We start from the raw sequence: 16404 nt of genomic DNA, 5'->3' as shown, positions 1-16404 counted from the left end.
AGGTAAAGTGAGTGGGCAAAGATCTATCAAATGGAGTATAATGTGGGAAAATGTGAAATTGTTCATTTTGGCAGGAAGAATAAAAGTATATTATCTGAATGGTAAGAGATTGCAGAGGGATCTGGATGTCCAAGTGCATGGAATCGCAAAAGGTTATTAGGTAGGTACATCAAGTAATTAGGAAAGCTAATAGAATATTATCGTTTATTGCGAGGGGAATTAAATACAAAAATAAGGAGGTTATGCTTCAGTTGTACAAGGCATTGGTGAGACCACATCTGGAGTACTGTGTACAGTATTGGTCTCCTTATTTAAGGAAGGATGTAAATGCATTGGAAACAGTTCAGAGGTTTATTTATTTATTTTACTTATTTAGAGATACAGCACTGAAACAGGCCCTTCAGCCCACCGAGTCTCTGCTGACCAACAACCACCCATTTATACTAATCCTACATTAACCCCATATTCCCATATTAACCCCATATAACCCACAATTCCCCTACCACCTACCTACACTAGGAGCAATTTACAATTGGTCAATTTACCTATCAACCTGCAAGTCTTTGGCTGTGGGAGGAAACCGGAGCACCCGGCGAAAACCCACGCAGTCCCAGGGAGAACTAGCAAACTGCGCACAGGCAGTACCCAGAATTGAACCCGGGTCGCTGGAGCTGTGAGGCTGCGGTGCTAACCACTGCGCCACTGTGCTGCCCTAAGTAGATTCACTGGACTAATACCTGGGATGGGCGGGTTGTCTTATGAGGAAAGGTTGGACAGGCTAGGCTTGTATCTGCTGGGGTTGAGAAGAGTAAGAGGTGGCTTGATTGAAACATATAAGACCCTGAGGGGTCTTGACAGGGTGGATGTGGAAATGGTTTCCTCTTGTGGGGAAATCTAGAACTAGGAGTCACTGTTTAAAAATAAGTGGTTGCCCATTTAAGACCGAGTTGAGGAGAATTTATTTCTCCGAGGATCGTGATTCTTTGGAACTCTCTTCCTCAAAAGGTGGTGGAAACAGAATCTTAAAGCAGAGGTAGATAGATTCTTGATAAGCATGGGGGTTGGAGGGAATGTGGAGTTGAGATTACAATCTGATCAGCCATGATCTTGAATGGCGGAGCAGGCTCGAGAGGCTGAGTGGCCTACTCCTGCTCCTAATTTATACGTTCTTCTTTAGATTAGGTGCCCAAAAATTTTACTCCCTCTGACAGGTACCATTCTATCCTGATTATATTAAAGCCAGTTTCTCTATTGAGTATGTGCCAATGCCTTGATGTTTTAAAATGTTGTCTCGCTCTACCGGCCACATTAACCATCTCATTATTCTGTTGTCCAAGTAGCTGAGCATGTTTGAGACACGTTCTTCAGTGCAGGTTCACCATGCATTCCTGCATGTTATTTCACACACAACAAATCACATCTGCACACTCACATCAGTATCCAAATATCATGCCACATGTTCCATCCGATAAAAGCCATTCTTGGACTTTCAGGTGATCTTATCCACAAATTGCGGGGGGGGGGGGGGGGGTGGGGAAGGGGGCTTTCTGTCTGAAAACCTTTGCTTATCTGCCCCCTGCATAGTCCCGATATCTCTGGTTGTGGCCAGATTATCAAATCCAGTTTTCTTAAAAGGTTCATGGGTAAAGACACAAACCTCTCGAAGAGAAAGCTATCGATGTACAAGTCTCATCTACACTTTCTTGACTTTCACTGGAGTGTACAGGGATACCAGATTAATACTGTTGCCAAAGTGCTTCCATTTTTTGTTAAATTTTGAGGATTTGTGTTTTAAAACTGAAAAGGATTCCATGGATTTTTTTTTTCCCAAGGTAACTGAGAGGTTGCTTGAAAACAACTTTACTGGAAGTCACCTGTCTTCAGATGAGTACCCAATGGGGACTTTTGACCTTGGAAAGATGTATACAGAGAAGTGACGGGTCAAGAGGCTTGACTCTTCAGATATTGTTTTTGGTTTTGCTTCGGACAGACAGTTGGGGTGTGGACAATTTTAAAAAGAGTTTTTCTTTTTAAAAATCACCTGCCAAGGACAAAACCTGAGCTCGGCCTTTTCCATCTTTTTGAGAAGCTCTTACAAGTGAATGTATGAAATAGGGAAATTGATGCTGCATTCCTCCTGAAAGGCCTGCTAGAAACCCTTGTCGCTGCATTTCTCCTGGAAAGCTTGCCAAACTGATCTTCAATGTAGTCTGAAAAGAACTGTTCTAGAAAGATCCCAGTGACAGCTATCTATGCATATTTGGGATGCCAGAATAAAGGGACAACTGACATCTTTCCACATTTTTTTTTTCAAGAATTAGCCAGCATTTGGACAAAGTATTTCTTTGTCTTTTTTTGTAACAGAGTTCTAAAGGGAATCTTTATTTTTCAGTTAACATGTGTGTGAGGGGCTAAGGTAAAAGGGGAACTTTCATATTTCAATCTGTGTTTAATGCTTTGATTCATTACTGGTTAAATCTTGTTTTAATAAACAAAATTATCAGATTATTAAAGAAACCTGGTTGACATATTTTATTCTGGGATGAAGAGTGTATAATTGACCATATCGGTAACTGGGTAAACATTTTTTTAAATGTTGTGACCTGTGGAGAAGTGGAACTAGAAAAGACCACTCGTCCCACCACTCAGAACAATATATTCCAATGAACCACACACAAAGTGAGTTATTCCAGTTCCCATTTGGTGGTATGATTTTCCTGTCTCTATCTTTTGGGCATCCCATTAATTACTACACTTGGGAGTACTGTGCACAATTTTGGTCTCCATATCCAAGGAAGGATATACTGCCTGGCCTTGGAAGCAGCAAAGCAAAGGTTCACCTAGATGGTTCCTGGGATGAGGGTTGTCATATGATTCAAGGCTGAGTAAATTGGGCCTATACCCTGGAGTTTAGAAGAATTAGAGGTGATCTCATTGAAACCTATAAGATTCTGAAAGGACTTGACATGCTAGACATTGAGGGGTTGTTTCCCCTAGCTGGGGAAATCTAGAACATCGGGGGCATAATCTGATTGATTTAGGACTGAGAAGTGTAGGAATTTCTTCACTCAGATGTTTGTGAATCTTTGGAATTCTCTCACCGGAGAGAATTGTGGATATTTAATCATGGAGTATATTAAAGAGTGAGAGAGATTTTTGGCCGCTTAGGGAATGAAAAGATTTAGGAATAGGGCAGGAATGTGGCATTGATGTAGAAGTTTTGCCACAATCCTACTGAATAGAGGAGCAGACTCCAGGGGACGTATAGCCCAGTCCTATTTCTTATTGTAAGGTGACGCTGGGTTGCCCCAGTATCATCAACCCTGTCTCCCAAAATAACCTAAAAATGCACGCTCTTTTTAAAGGGGCACAATTAATAAAAACCTGAATCATACAAAAGACTTAAATTAAATCATATTGTTTCCAGCGTCAAGTGGGCACCGTGGTCCCTGCTACTGGTACTTGTGCTGCAAAGCAGGAATAAAGGGCTAGATTTTCAAATGGGGTTGGGAACCCAAAGCCCGGATGATTTCCAGGTCCTGACCCCCACCCGGGCTGGAATTTAACCTACCTGAATCAGGTCAGTTCGGAGGCGTCCGGGTGGTAAAATGGCGTACGATGACGTTGCGATTACCACAAATAATTTAAAGGCACTTAAAGCAATTGTCTGGAAATTTATGTGGCTGTTTGATTTTGTGGCCATAAATCGGGTCAGTGATCGTGTCGGGGACCTGGCAGCTTTAAAAGGGCGTAAGGCAGGCAATCAGTGTGGGTGTTGCAGGTAAAGCTTTTGGTGTTGCTTAGCTGTGAAAGTTTGTGTTTTGTATAATTTGTACACATTTGTAGCTTTGTATAGGGCTCCAAGTGAGTCTGATTCACTGCAGCTCGGGACATATCTGTTCTCAATCAGAAGTGAGTGGAAGGAAGGGGGTTGTGTGTGCCTGTCCTGTTCTGACAGCTGGAACATAACAGATTTTGTCACTGAATCTGGTAACCAATCCAACGATGATGATTGTGCATTCTGGAGGCAGCTCTTCAGAGCAGGAGGACCATGCCCCAATCGGGCAGGACAGCTGGGCATGTGCAATCAGCTGGTCAAGTGCCTCCTCGTTATGTGGGAGGGAGAGCAGGGGGCAGAGTCGGGCGAAACGCACCTACCCAACAGGCAGGGTATACTGACCGCGTCTGAGCTACCTGCACCTGTCAGAACACCAGTGCAGAAGAAGGCTGCGTTGTCACGTGAGACCATGACATTTCTATGCGAGATAGTTGCAGTGGATGTAGCCTCAAACTGGCTTAGTGGTCATCCAATGCTGGTTGTTCAAAAGGTGACCGCTGCCCTTAACTTTTATGCGTGTGGCTCTTTCCAAGCGTCTATGGCAGACCTGTGCGGAGTCTCCCAAGCAGCTGTGAACCACTGCATCAAGATTCTGACTGATGCACTGTTCAGACGTGCTAACAATTTCATTAATTTTAAAACCGACAACACCAGCCAGGGTGAAAGAGCAAGAGAATTCAGCGCAATAGCTGGGTTCCCAATGGTTCAGGCCATGATGGACAGTATGCATGTGGCAATTCGATCACCAGCAGGTCATTCAGGGACATTCATTAACCCAAAAGGCTTCCATTCATTGAACGTTCAGCTTGTATGCGATCATCGCAAGAGAATCATGCAGGTTTGTGCACGGTACCCAGGGAGTTGCCACGATGCATACATTCTAAGAAACTCTCGGGTGCCTGCTCTTTTCAGTCCCCTGAACAGACTGGAAAGTTGGATATTTGGTGACCGGGGTTATCCTTTTGAAGACATAGCTGATGACACCCGTGAGAATCCCAAGGGATCACGCTGAGGCATGCTTCAATGAGTGTCACTCTGGTGGCCGAATGGCTATCGAACAAATGAATGGCCTGCTCAAGATGAGATTCAGATGTCTGGACAGCTCAGGAGGAGCACTGCAGTACAGACCAGCATGGGTATCCAGGATTATTGTCATTTGCTGCGCCTTGCATAACCTGTCGATGGAAAGGGGAGACGCCATTGAGGAGGAGCAAGGTAACCGTGAGGCGTCATCAGATGCAGATGGAGTTTCTGACTAGGACGAAGGGAAACACTCACATGATGGCATGGGTAAGGAAGCAGAATGCCATCCAGAATTAAGAGCGAGAGACCCAGGATGCCCTAACAGGCAAGCGTTTCTCTTCAGAGGACCGCTCCATGCAAAGATTTCACATTGTGGCATTTTATGAGCCATTGTAGGATTGCAAGAGGGAAAAGACATGCACATCCAAGGGAAGAGATGATCAGATTGAAAGCAACATCCTGTCACGATAAACCCAACCTAAGTGTGTGACATCTCCTATATAACTGCCTCAGCAGTGCAACCATGCCTGATGCTACCTCATGGATGACATATGCAAAGTTACATGTTCAAACCACAAATTTTATTTAGTGATTTAATGTACAACTGAAATAAATAATTGGAAGGTAACCCAGTGAACCAGGAGTAGTGATACTGTGATTTCTTAAAACATTTGCAGGTGCTCTTATGTGTGGATGATCCCTTGCCACCAGAATCACCAAGGCAGGTGCCTGATCGGGCTGCTGCCCTGCTCTTGATGACTTTGGCGGTCTGCCTTCCCGTTGCCGTGTAGACTGTGGCATATCAGGGTGCTCATGAGAAATATCAGGTACACCCTCTAACACGCTGGGAGTTTGCGGTTGACGTGTCACTAGCGGAGGGAGCAAGGGGCTGCCTGATGCATCAGGAGCACCCTGAGGAGTGCCCCGTGCCCTCCCTGAGGCTCGACTGATCCTCGAAGTTGACCTCAGCGGGATGAGCAGCCTCAACCTGCCGTTTGCGCTCTGATGGCCAGGTCGAGGGAGGCTACACCCCCCCCCCCCCCCCCCCGCCCCGCGATGGCTTCCAGTGCTGGCCCCTCCACTGTAACCACCAATCTGTCAATGGAAGATGCCAAATGGATAAATGCCTGAGCGTTTGCTACAGACATACCCTGGAAACTTCCATCCAGGGAATGTGCTATGCCTCGCAGCATTTCTGGCAATTCCGCCAGATGTTCATGCACTGCATGTTGAACCTGCAACATCTCCTGCCGAATGGATGTTCTCAGAGGTGTGTCATCAGCTTGCAGCTCTACACTGGCCTAGCCTCCCACACTCCTCAGTGTGTGAGGCATTGGCCAGTTCTGGCTTTGGTGGCTCATCTGGCAACTATGCTGTGCTAACACCCATAAATAGTTTCCGCAGAGACAGTAATCCCAACGGTGGTGGAAGTCTCTGCGCTGGTGCTTGGTGAGGTGCGATGATGTGACAGTGCACCCTCTGAGGCACTCTCCGCAGTCTCAGAGGGGGACTGTTGAGCCCCCAAGACCCCTCCTGGCTGTTGATGTGTTTCAGGCACCTGCAGGGAAAATCAGATTGATCAGCACCACAGATTGTAGTACATGCCCCTTACTGCACTTTGCACGCATTTGCATATATCACCTTTTTTTATTTGTTTCTTGCTCTTAAGTGTACTATCACCAGTTCAACTGCCCTCCCAACACCCCACCCCCTGCCCTTACACCCTCCCACCACATTCTGGGTCACTCACTCTGACGACCAGGGCTGCCAACCTTGCCATCAGCCACGGCGCATCCTCCATCTTCCCCTGCCAGCATCAAGGCATCCTCTTCCATAGATGTCAGGTATACCTGATTGCCCTGGCCACCATTGGTCCGGGACCTATCTCGGGCACTGTGAGCCCTCTTCTATATAAACAAACACACTTAGTTTAGACATATGATTTGGTCTCTCATACCCTCACCCATTGGGTTTGTTGTTGCATTTCAGCGCAACTCCTACGCAGTGTCCAATTTGAACACTATTGGATCACCATGCATCCTATCCTGCGTCCCACTACAATCCAGCAGGCAAGGACTGCTCATTGCTGGTTTCCACCTTGCAGCGTTAGGCCAGACTGATCCTTCTCTGACACATTCACAATGAGATTAATGAGGAGTACCCCTTACCCGGGCAGAGCGAATCAGGTCATTGAGCCGCTTGTGGCACTGGAGTCATATCCTCCGTACCACACAGCGGCTACTGAGCTCCTCGGCGACTTCCAGCCAGGCCCTCTTGGTAACTTCTGCGGGCCTCAGCCATCGGCGTTGAATAATATGTCCTACCTCGCCTCCAGTGCTTGGAAGAGGATCTGCAGAGATTCCTCTGAGAATCTGGGGCCTGTGGTGAACCTTCTTCCTACAATCGTGCTGGATTTTGTCTGCAAATATTGGCCCCCTTTCTTGTCACTGTTCCTTGACTTTTTCACGTTCCAGTAACTTTGGCAGTTACACTGACAACTCCTCCTCCACCGTATTCCCTGATCGTCTGCCTTTTCACAGTGCTGGCACTAGCCCCGCCCCCAAATCGCTACTCCTGTCTGACTTTTTAAAGTGCTGTCAGTGGCTAGTGACTGAATCAGCCAGCCACGTGTGCCCTGTCGAGAGCCGAATACGCCGAGGGGCCACTAATTGGCAGCCCCGTGCGTGATGCCGGTGCGTGCGTGGCTCGGACCGCAGTGTTCTTAGCTACTTCCGACCAGGCTGCCCGGGAGTCGGCAGCAGCTGAAAAATTCCGGCCCCAGTCTCAGCTGCCTTGTTAACATGATGCGACCTTCAGATGGTCATAGAGCCACTTACAGCACAGAAGGAAGCCATTCGGCCCATCAACTCCATGCCAGCGCTCCATAGAGCTATCTAGTCAGTCCCGCTCAATCCCCAGAGTTCTAACCCTGTAAGTCTATTTCTCTCTCATGCCCATCCAATTGGCCGAGCGTCTGCAGCAGGTGTGCGCTGCCTGCCACCAGAAGCAAAGACAAGCAGCAGCCAGTACCTTGTCGAGAAGAGCAGCCAGCTTCTCAAATAGCCGCAGAATGAAGAGATGAGGCAGCGGTTCCATAATAAAATAAGAGCTACTAACCCGAAATGTTAACTCTGCTTCTCTTTCCACAGATGCTGCCAGACCTGCTGAGTGGTTCCAGCATTTCTTGTTTTAATTTCAGATTTCCAGCAGCCGCAGTATTTTGCTTTTATTATAATAAAATAAAGTCCTATGCTGGGTCCAGCGGCAAAATCCCCATGGCCTAAAACTATCAGTGCACAACTATGGCAAAATCAGGTAGCAGCCAGGTGTGGCCCACCGAATACTTTTAGAAAATTGCGCAACCCACACACCACCACCAGCGCAACGGTCCCGTAATTGGAAGCAGCTTCCCTGATCCCTTTGCCCCCGCCCCCGCCCCCGCCCCCGCCCCCGCCCCCGCCCTCGCCCTCGCCCCCGCCCTCGCCCTCGCCCTAAACTTGCGGACTATTTCCGACACGACCTCTGGAACCGACCCAGGGCTCTTTGACAATCTACCCCCAAAAACTCCTGCGGCCAGTCTGATAGCCGGGCGCGCATGCGCACACCCTGCTTAGAACGTCATTCAATATGGCGCCTTGGAGCCGCCGAACGTCCGGCACCATTTATATAAAAAAATAGCTACGCTCGGGCGGCAAGCCAAACCGAACTAATAGATTAAATATGCAATCGCCTTCTTTTTCTTTGTCTCATTAAAAATATGTTTTTGCCGTGTTGTTAGATAAATAGACAAAAGATTGAATTGATGTAGATTAACTTTGAACGAACTGGCGCAGGCGCATCAAGCTTTCTTTTTCCCCTCCCGGGGTCAGAGAGAGCGAGACACAAGCTGCAACCAATCAGAGCGGCCGGAGGCTCGGGGAGCGGCGCGGGCCTTTTGCAAATAAACCGTCACTAGCGGCCGGATGCGAACCGTACTGGCAGAATAAACATTGGGCGGCGTTTGTTGTGCCCACTGATCGGAAGGGGGCTACTGCTGTTTATAGAACCATGTGGGTGGTGGCGCTCGGGCCATCGGTTTCGCTAGCGGAGTTAAGATGGCGGGCGACCTACTGTGCTGCCTCCGGTTAGAGCGGGAGTGAGAGACTGCGCTTCCCCACCCCCGGGGTGGGGAGACAGGATGGTGACTCTATCGCGGCGGCGGCCTTCCTAGATGATCGTAGTGGCCTGGACTGTATTCCACGCCACTCGGAGCCTGGTACGAGGGTTACTGCTTTCCCCGGAGTTTCCCGGCACTGCCGCGGCCGACGCCACAGGCCGGATGGGCAACAGCTGCGTGTGCCGGGAGAACAGCGACGCGGACGAGAACCCGGCTCCCCCGGGCGAACTCGGAGGGGCAGAGCGTCGACACCCGCCTCCTCTTTCGTCGTCGTCGTCCACTTCTCATCACCACCAGTACCACCCCCGTCATCACCACCACCACAGCAACAACGCCGAAGGCGAGCCGAGGAGCCGCTCCCGGGACCCGGTCAGGCCGCCCAGGCGGGGACGGGGTCCCCACGAACCTCGCAGGAAGAAGCAGAATGTGGATGGCCTGGTGCTGGATACTCTGGCTGTCATTCGCACTCTGGTGGACAAGTAAGTGGCAGCTCCAATCTCCCTACCCTCCCCTTCCCAGGCTGGGCTCTCAGACCCACCGCTGCCACTGGACCGTTTACTCCTCTCCTTTAATCCAGGGGGAGAGTCTAGAAACCCTTCAAAATGCTCTTTAATTCTGCTAAAACAGGGTTGTCAAACATTTTCGTTCGCTGACCACTTAGGCAGCGACAAAAGACCCCGCAGACTACCTCCTGGTCCCACCCCACCCGCTTTCACTTGCCACCACAAAAAAAACTATGGGAGGAATGGCACTGCTTTTGATGCGACACCAGTGAGATGATGTCTGGTTCCAAGTTGTGGAGTTCCACACAAGACTGAAGCTCTCCATTCAGCTGGCTCCTCTTTGTTTGCAGCCCCACAAGTGTTAAATCTGATCTCCCCGTTGTATGTTGTAACAGTAACATAAATCTTGCTTATAAAACTATTTTGCTCACGCTTGTGAAGACTCATGTGTACGTGGGAGCTGGACTGGTGCTGTGATGTCACGCGAGGAGGTGGGGAAGAGGGTTAGGAACATAGCGGGAATATTCAGCACATCGAGCTTGATCCGTCATTCAGTAAGATCGTGACTGATCATCCAGTTCAATGCCTTTTTCCCACACTTTCCCCATATCCCTTTATGTTATTGGTGTTTAGAAGTCTGTCAATCTCTTCTTTAAACATACTTAATGAGCTTCCACAGCCCTCTGGGGTAGAGAATGCCAAAGATTCACAACCCTCTGAGTAAAGAAATTCTCCTCATCTCGGTCCTTGTTTTGAACTCCCCAACCAGGGGAAAGGATCTTACCTGCATCAACCCTGTCTATTCCTTTAAGCATTTTGTAGGTTTCAATAAGATCACCTCTCATTCTTCGAAACTCTAGAGAATACAGGCCCAGTTTCCCTAATCTCTTCCGAGGACAGTCCTGCCATCCTGGGAACAAGGCTGGTGAACCTTCGTTGCACTCTGTCTATGGCAATAATATCCTTCGCTAAGATAAGAGGACCAAAACTGCACACACTACTCCTGGAGTGGTCTAAACAAGGTTCTATACAATGTTTCAGTGCTGTATCTCTAAATTAAATTTTTAAAAAATTAATTGAAGCAAGGTTGTAGCCTGTTTTCTCGTATGTCCTTTGCTGTGGCGTTGCGCCTCAGTGGCTTGCATTTTGGGCCAGTCTGCAGACTGTTGAGAAACACTGGGCAAAAAATTAATTCTGATTAATTCAGAGAGGTCTGACTCCTGGAGAAGTTGCACATATTTTTGAACAGTGTTCTTCAAAATAATTTATGCTCAAATGTCAGAAATTCTTGTGTTTTGCTTTTATATCATAGTCACTTATGGCACAGAAGGAGGCCATTTGGCCCATCGAGTCCATGCTGGCTCTCCACGGAGCTATGCAGTCAGTCCCATCCCCAACTCGATCCCCATAGCCCTGCAAGTCTCCTTCTCTCAGGTGGCCATCTAGCTTCCTCTTGAAATCATTGATTGTCTCCGCTTCCACCGCCCTTGTGGGCAGCGAGTTCCAGGTCATTACCACCCACTGTGTTTAAAAAAAAAAGAACTTTTCTCACATTCCCCCGCATCTCTTGCCCAAAAGAGATGGGCGGCGCAGTGGTTAGCACAGCAGCCTCACAGCTCCAGCGACCCGGGTTCAATTCTGGGTACTGCCTGTGTGGAGTTTGCAAGTTCTCCCTGTGTCTGCGTGGGTTTCCTTCGGGTGCTCCGGTTTCCTCCCACATGCCAAAGACTTGCAGGTTGATAGGTAAATTGGCCATTATAAATTGCCCCTAGTATAGGTAGGTGGTAGGGAAATATAGGGACAGGTGGGGATGTGGTAAGAATATGGAATTAGTGTAGGATCAGTATAAATGGGTGGTTGATGGTCGGCACAGACTCGGTGGGCCGAAGGGCCTGTTTCAGTGCTGTATCTCTGAATAAATAAAAAAATAAAAATAAAAAACCTTCAATTTGTGTCCCCTAGACCTTGTACCATTTGTTAATGGCAACAGTTTTTCCTTCTCTAACTTATCTAAGCCTGACATAATCTTATACACCTCTATTAAATCTCCCTTCAATCTCCTTTGTCCTAAGGAGAACGAACTCAGCTTTTCCAACTTAACCTTGTACCTAAAAATCCCTCATCCTTGGAAACATTCTGGTGAATCTCCTCTGCATCCTCTTAGGGACCCTCCTAAAGTGTGGTGACCAGAATGAGATGCAATACTCCAGTTGGGGCCTAACCAGAGCTTTATAAAGGTTTAGTATAACTTCCCTGCTTTTGTATTCTCTATGAATGAAGCCCAAGATCCCATATGCTTTGCTAATTGCTCTTTCAATATGTCCTGCCACCTTCAAAGATCTATGCACATGCACCCCCTGGTCCCTCTGTTCCTGCACACTCTATAGAACGAATTTAGGGTCAAGTTGGCTGTGTGTTGTCATTGATCCACTAGTCAGATTTGCAGTTCATTTTTGAGTTTTAGGAACAATATTGTGGCCTGTCAATTGTAATGCACAGTATTTACCCAAAACATTTTATAGTAGGCTAATGTGGCAGTTTTGAAATACTTAAGTGTTTCAATGGTGAGGAAACAGTGTGAAAGGATAACTGAAGATTTCCAAACAATTCCCTGTGATGTAGAAGGGTGCACGGAGTACAGTTTCCTTGAAAGTGCCACATTGGAGCTGTAGTGATTATGATTCATGACTGCTAAGCTAAGTCAGTGGCCCCACCCAACAGGTTGTCGTATATTCACAAACCTCACGTTGAGCTTGATAGGATCACATTCCGATCTGATCAGCTGTTCTAGCACATTGTTTTCCACTAACAGTTTGAGTCATATTTTTACAATGTCAGTTGGTAATGAGGAGGTAAAAGCAAATTGTTCACTCCTCTAAGTTATAGTCCTTCACAGTTTATGGCATTTTTAATTTGCTGTAACTTTTGTATCAGTGTATTTGTAGTGTAAATTTAATTTTATTTTAAATGTAGCCATCCAATTTTCAATTACTGATTTATAAAGTGCCATATTATAATGTTACCTTTATTCTTGGTAAATTCAAAAAAAACAGTTGCTTTAGCCAAATTAGCTCTGGTTTCCAGTTGTTTCTGGTTGTTGTGTGATGCGCTGTCAAAAACAGAACAAATAAAGCATTTAGGAGGAATTTCTGTTCCTGTTGAATATATGGAATTTATGCATGAAGTGGTTGAAGCCTATAGTATTGAAACAGTTAAAGAGAGAGTTGATCCATTCATGAAGAAGACTGAGATAGAGGAATATGGGGGCAAGGTGGAAAGAGGTGACCTAGAGTGAAAAGTTTGTCTGGAGTATAAGCACAGGCATAGATTAGTTGGACTATATGGCCTGTTTGTGTCCTATAGATTCAATGTAATGTGTGACTTTGCTGTGCTGTAAAAGAGATTTATACAAGTCAGCAATCTCTGAAGCAGACTCCAAGGTGTGATGTACCTTGGCTATATTGGGCATGTGTTTGTAATGACATAAACATATTTTAATGATGACTGCATGTGAAATGCAGTTTCGGAAGATGGATTGGCTCATGTGATTTTAAGAGGTCTTGGTGATCTTTTAAAAAGTTAAATGTGACATTTTACTCACCACACTTATAGTATACTTCAAATGTTAAGTGCTTCACAGAGTTATTTTGAAGTAGAATGACTTGCATAGTATTTATAGCACAGAAACGGGCCGTTTAGCCCAAAAGGGCTATGTCAATGTTTATGCTCCACACAAGCCTCCTCCCACCCTACTTTATCTAACCCATCAACATATTTCTATTCCATTTTCCCTCATGTTTATCTAGCTTCCCTTAAATGTATCTGTGGTATTCACCTTCACTACTCCTTGTGATATTCCACATTCTAACCACTCTCAGGGTAAAGAAGTTTCTCTTGAACTGCCTGTTGGATTTATGAGTGACTATATTTTACTTATTGCCCCTAGTTCTGGCCTCGCCCACCGGCAGAGCTGTCTTTACGCCTATCCCCTCAAACCTTTTCAAAATCATAAAGACCTCTATCAGGTGACCCCTCAGTCTTGTCTTTTCTAGAGAAAAGAGCCCTAGCTTGTTCAGCCTTTCCGAATAGGTATAACCCCTTGCTTTTATTTTGTAAAATATTTTGCACCTTCTACAGTTCCTTTATATCTCCTTTATAATATGGCGACCAGAACGCCTCTAAGTGTGGGCTAACCAAGGTTCAATACAAGTTTAACAGTGGCGCAGTGGTTAGCACCGCAGCCTCACAGCTCCAGGGACCCGGGTTCAATTCTGGGTACTGCCTGTGCGGCGTTTGCAAGTTCTCCCTGTGACTGTGTGGGTTTTCGCCGGGTGCTCCAGTTTCCTCCCACCGCCAAAGACTTGCAGGTGATAGGTAAATTGGCCATTGTAAATTGCCCCTAGTGTAGGTAGGTGGTAGGGAATATGGGATTACTGTAGGGTTAGTATAAATGGGTGGTTCTTGGTTGGCACAGACTCGGTGGCCGAAGGGCCTGTTTCAGTGCTGTATCTCTAAATAAATAAAAAATAAATTTCTCTGCTTTTCAATTTTCTCCCTCTAGAAATGAGCCTAAGTGCTTGTTTTGCATTTTTCTTTATGGTCTTATTAACATATGTAGCTACTTGTAGTGGTTTTGTGCATTTGATCGCTTTTGCTTCTCTTACCCCATTCAGACATTTATTTTCCAAAGAGTATGCAGTCTCCTTATTCTTAGCAAAATGTACCACATCACACTTAGCTATGCTGAAGTTTATTTGCCAAGCACACTACCATTCTGCAAGTTTATTAATGTTTGTATTTTGTCACTGTCCTCTGTATTAACCGTGCTCTTCAAATAATATGGCATCTTTGCTCACTTGAAACATAGAACAAGCAGATGGGGTCTCAGTTTAATTTCTCAGCTGAAAGGATGAATCCTACACTGCACCACTTGTTCATGAATGCATTTGAGTGTCAATCCTGATTGTGCTGAAGTCTTGAGTAGGATTTGAATCCACTACATTCTGACTGCAGTCAAGGAGCTACCAACTGAGTCAAACTGGCACTAGTTTTTAAATTTACAGTGATACATCTGGCATTCTCCCTTTTTAAAGTAAATTAAATTTGATATAAAAATTAGATTTGTCTCAGCCTTCCTACTGAAGAGGTTGGTTTACTGTTTGAATATGTAGATTGGATGCCAGGGGACAAGAACAAATTGCACTTTTTTAATATATGGAAGTGAGGCGTGTGTTGTTCTGGTACTGCTTTTGAAGGCTATTTTCCAGATGTAGCATACATGAGTCAGTGGGTGATTCAACTGTAGAAAGCATTGCAACTGAGCTCTGGCCTAACTGGGCACCCATACGCACTTCCCCCCCCCCACCTCCTCTCCCCCCCCCTCCCCCCCACTCTTTCCCCCCCCCCACTCTTTCCCCCCCCCCACTCTTTCCCTCCCCCCACTCTTTCCCCTCCCCCACTCTTTCCCCTCCCCCCACTCTTTCCCCTCCCCCCCACTCTTTCCCCTCCCCCCACACTTCCCTCCACTCTTTCCCCTCCCCCCACTCTTTCCCCTCCCCCCCACTCTTTCCCTCCCCCCCACTCTTTCCCCTCCCCCCCACTCTTTCCCCTCCCCCCCACTCTTTCCCCTCCCCCCCACTCTTTCCCCTCCCCCCCACTCTTTCCCCTCCCCCCCACTCTTTCCCCTCCCCCCCACTCTTTCCCCTCCCCCCCACTCTTTCCCCTCCCCCCCACTCTTTCCCCTCCCCCCCACTCTTTCCCCTCCCCCCCACTCTTTCCCTCCCCCCCACTCTTTCCCCTCCCCCCCACTCTTTCCCCTCCCCCCACTCTTCCCTCCCCCCCACTCTTTCCCTCCCCCCCACTCTTTCCCCTCCCCCCCACTCTTTCCCCTCCCCCCCACTCTTTCCCCTCCCCCCACTCCTCCACGTCTTTCCCCTCCCCCCCACCTTTCCCCTCCCCCCACTCTTTCCCCTCCCCCCCTCTTTCCCTCCCCCCCACTCTTTCCCCTCCCCCCCACTCTTTCCCCTCCCCCCCACTTCTTTCCCTCCCCCCCACTCTTTCCCCTCCCCCCCACTCTTTCCCCTCCCCCTCCCCCCACTCTTTCCCCCTCCCCCCCACTCTTTCCCCTCCCCCCCACTCTTTCCCCTCCCCCCCACTCTTTCCCCTCCCCCCACTCTTTCCCTCCCCCCACTCTTTCCCCTCCCCCCCACTCTTTCCCCTCCCCCCACTCTTTCCCTCCCCCCCACTCTTTCCCCTCCCCCCACTCTTTCCCCTCCCCCCCACTCTTTCCCCTCCCCCCCACTCTTTTCCCCTCCCCCCACTCTTTCCCCTCCCCCCCACTCTTTCCCCTCCCCCCCACTCTTTCCCCTCCCCCCACTCTTTCCCCTCCCCCCCACTCTTTCCCCTCCCCCCACTCTTTCCCCTCCCCCCCACTCTTTCCCCTCCCCCCCACTCTTTCCCCTCCCCCCCACTCTTTCCCCTCCCCTCCACTCTTTCCCCTCCCCCCCACTCTTTCCCCTCCCCCCCACTCTTTCCCTCCCCCCCACTCTTTCCCCTCCCCCCCACTCTTTCCCTCCCCCCCACTCTTTCCCCTCCCTCCCGCCACTCTTCCCCCTCCCCCCCACTCTTTCCCCTTCCCCCCTCACGTCTTTCCCTCCCCCCACTCTTTCCCCCCCTCCCCCCACTCTTTCCCCTCCCCTCCCACTCTTTCCCTCCCCCCCACTCTTTCCCCTCCCCCCCACTCTTTCCCCTCCCCCCACTCTTTCCCCTCCCCCCCACTCTTTCCCTCCCCCCACTCTTTCCCCTCCCCCCCACTCTTTCCCCTCCCCCCCACTCTTTCCCCTCCCCCCCACTCTTTCCCCTCCCCCCACTCTTTCCCCTCCCCA

At 48.3% G+C, this 16404-nt stretch overlaps 1 protein-coding gene across 2 annotated transcripts in view; it reads left to right on the top strand.

Moving 5' to 3' along the window:
• The first annotated feature begins 8703 nt into the window (after positions 1-8703).
• rspry1 (ring finger and SPRY domain containing 1) overlaps positions 8704-16404 on the top strand; it is a 78136-nt gene continuing 70435 nt past the window's right edge. For both annotated transcript variants that reach the window (XM_068049579.1, XM_068049578.1), the window contains exon 1: positions 8704-9496. In XM_068049579.1, coding sequence (XP_067905680.1) covers positions 9072-9496 — 425 coding nt within the window. In that variant the 5' untranslated portion in view covers positions 8704-9071. The remainder of the gene's footprint in view (positions 9497-16404) is intronic.

The sequence above is a fragment of the Heterodontus francisci genome, chromosome 17 (assembly GCF_036365525.1).
Source record: "Heterodontus francisci isolate sHetFra1 chromosome 17, sHetFra1.hap1, whole genome shotgun sequence".
Taxonomy (NCBI): Eukaryota; Metazoa; Chordata; class Chondrichthyes; order Heterodontiformes; family Heterodontidae; genus Heterodontus; species Heterodontus francisci.
This window is presented reverse-complemented; position numbering and strand designations above follow the sequence as displayed.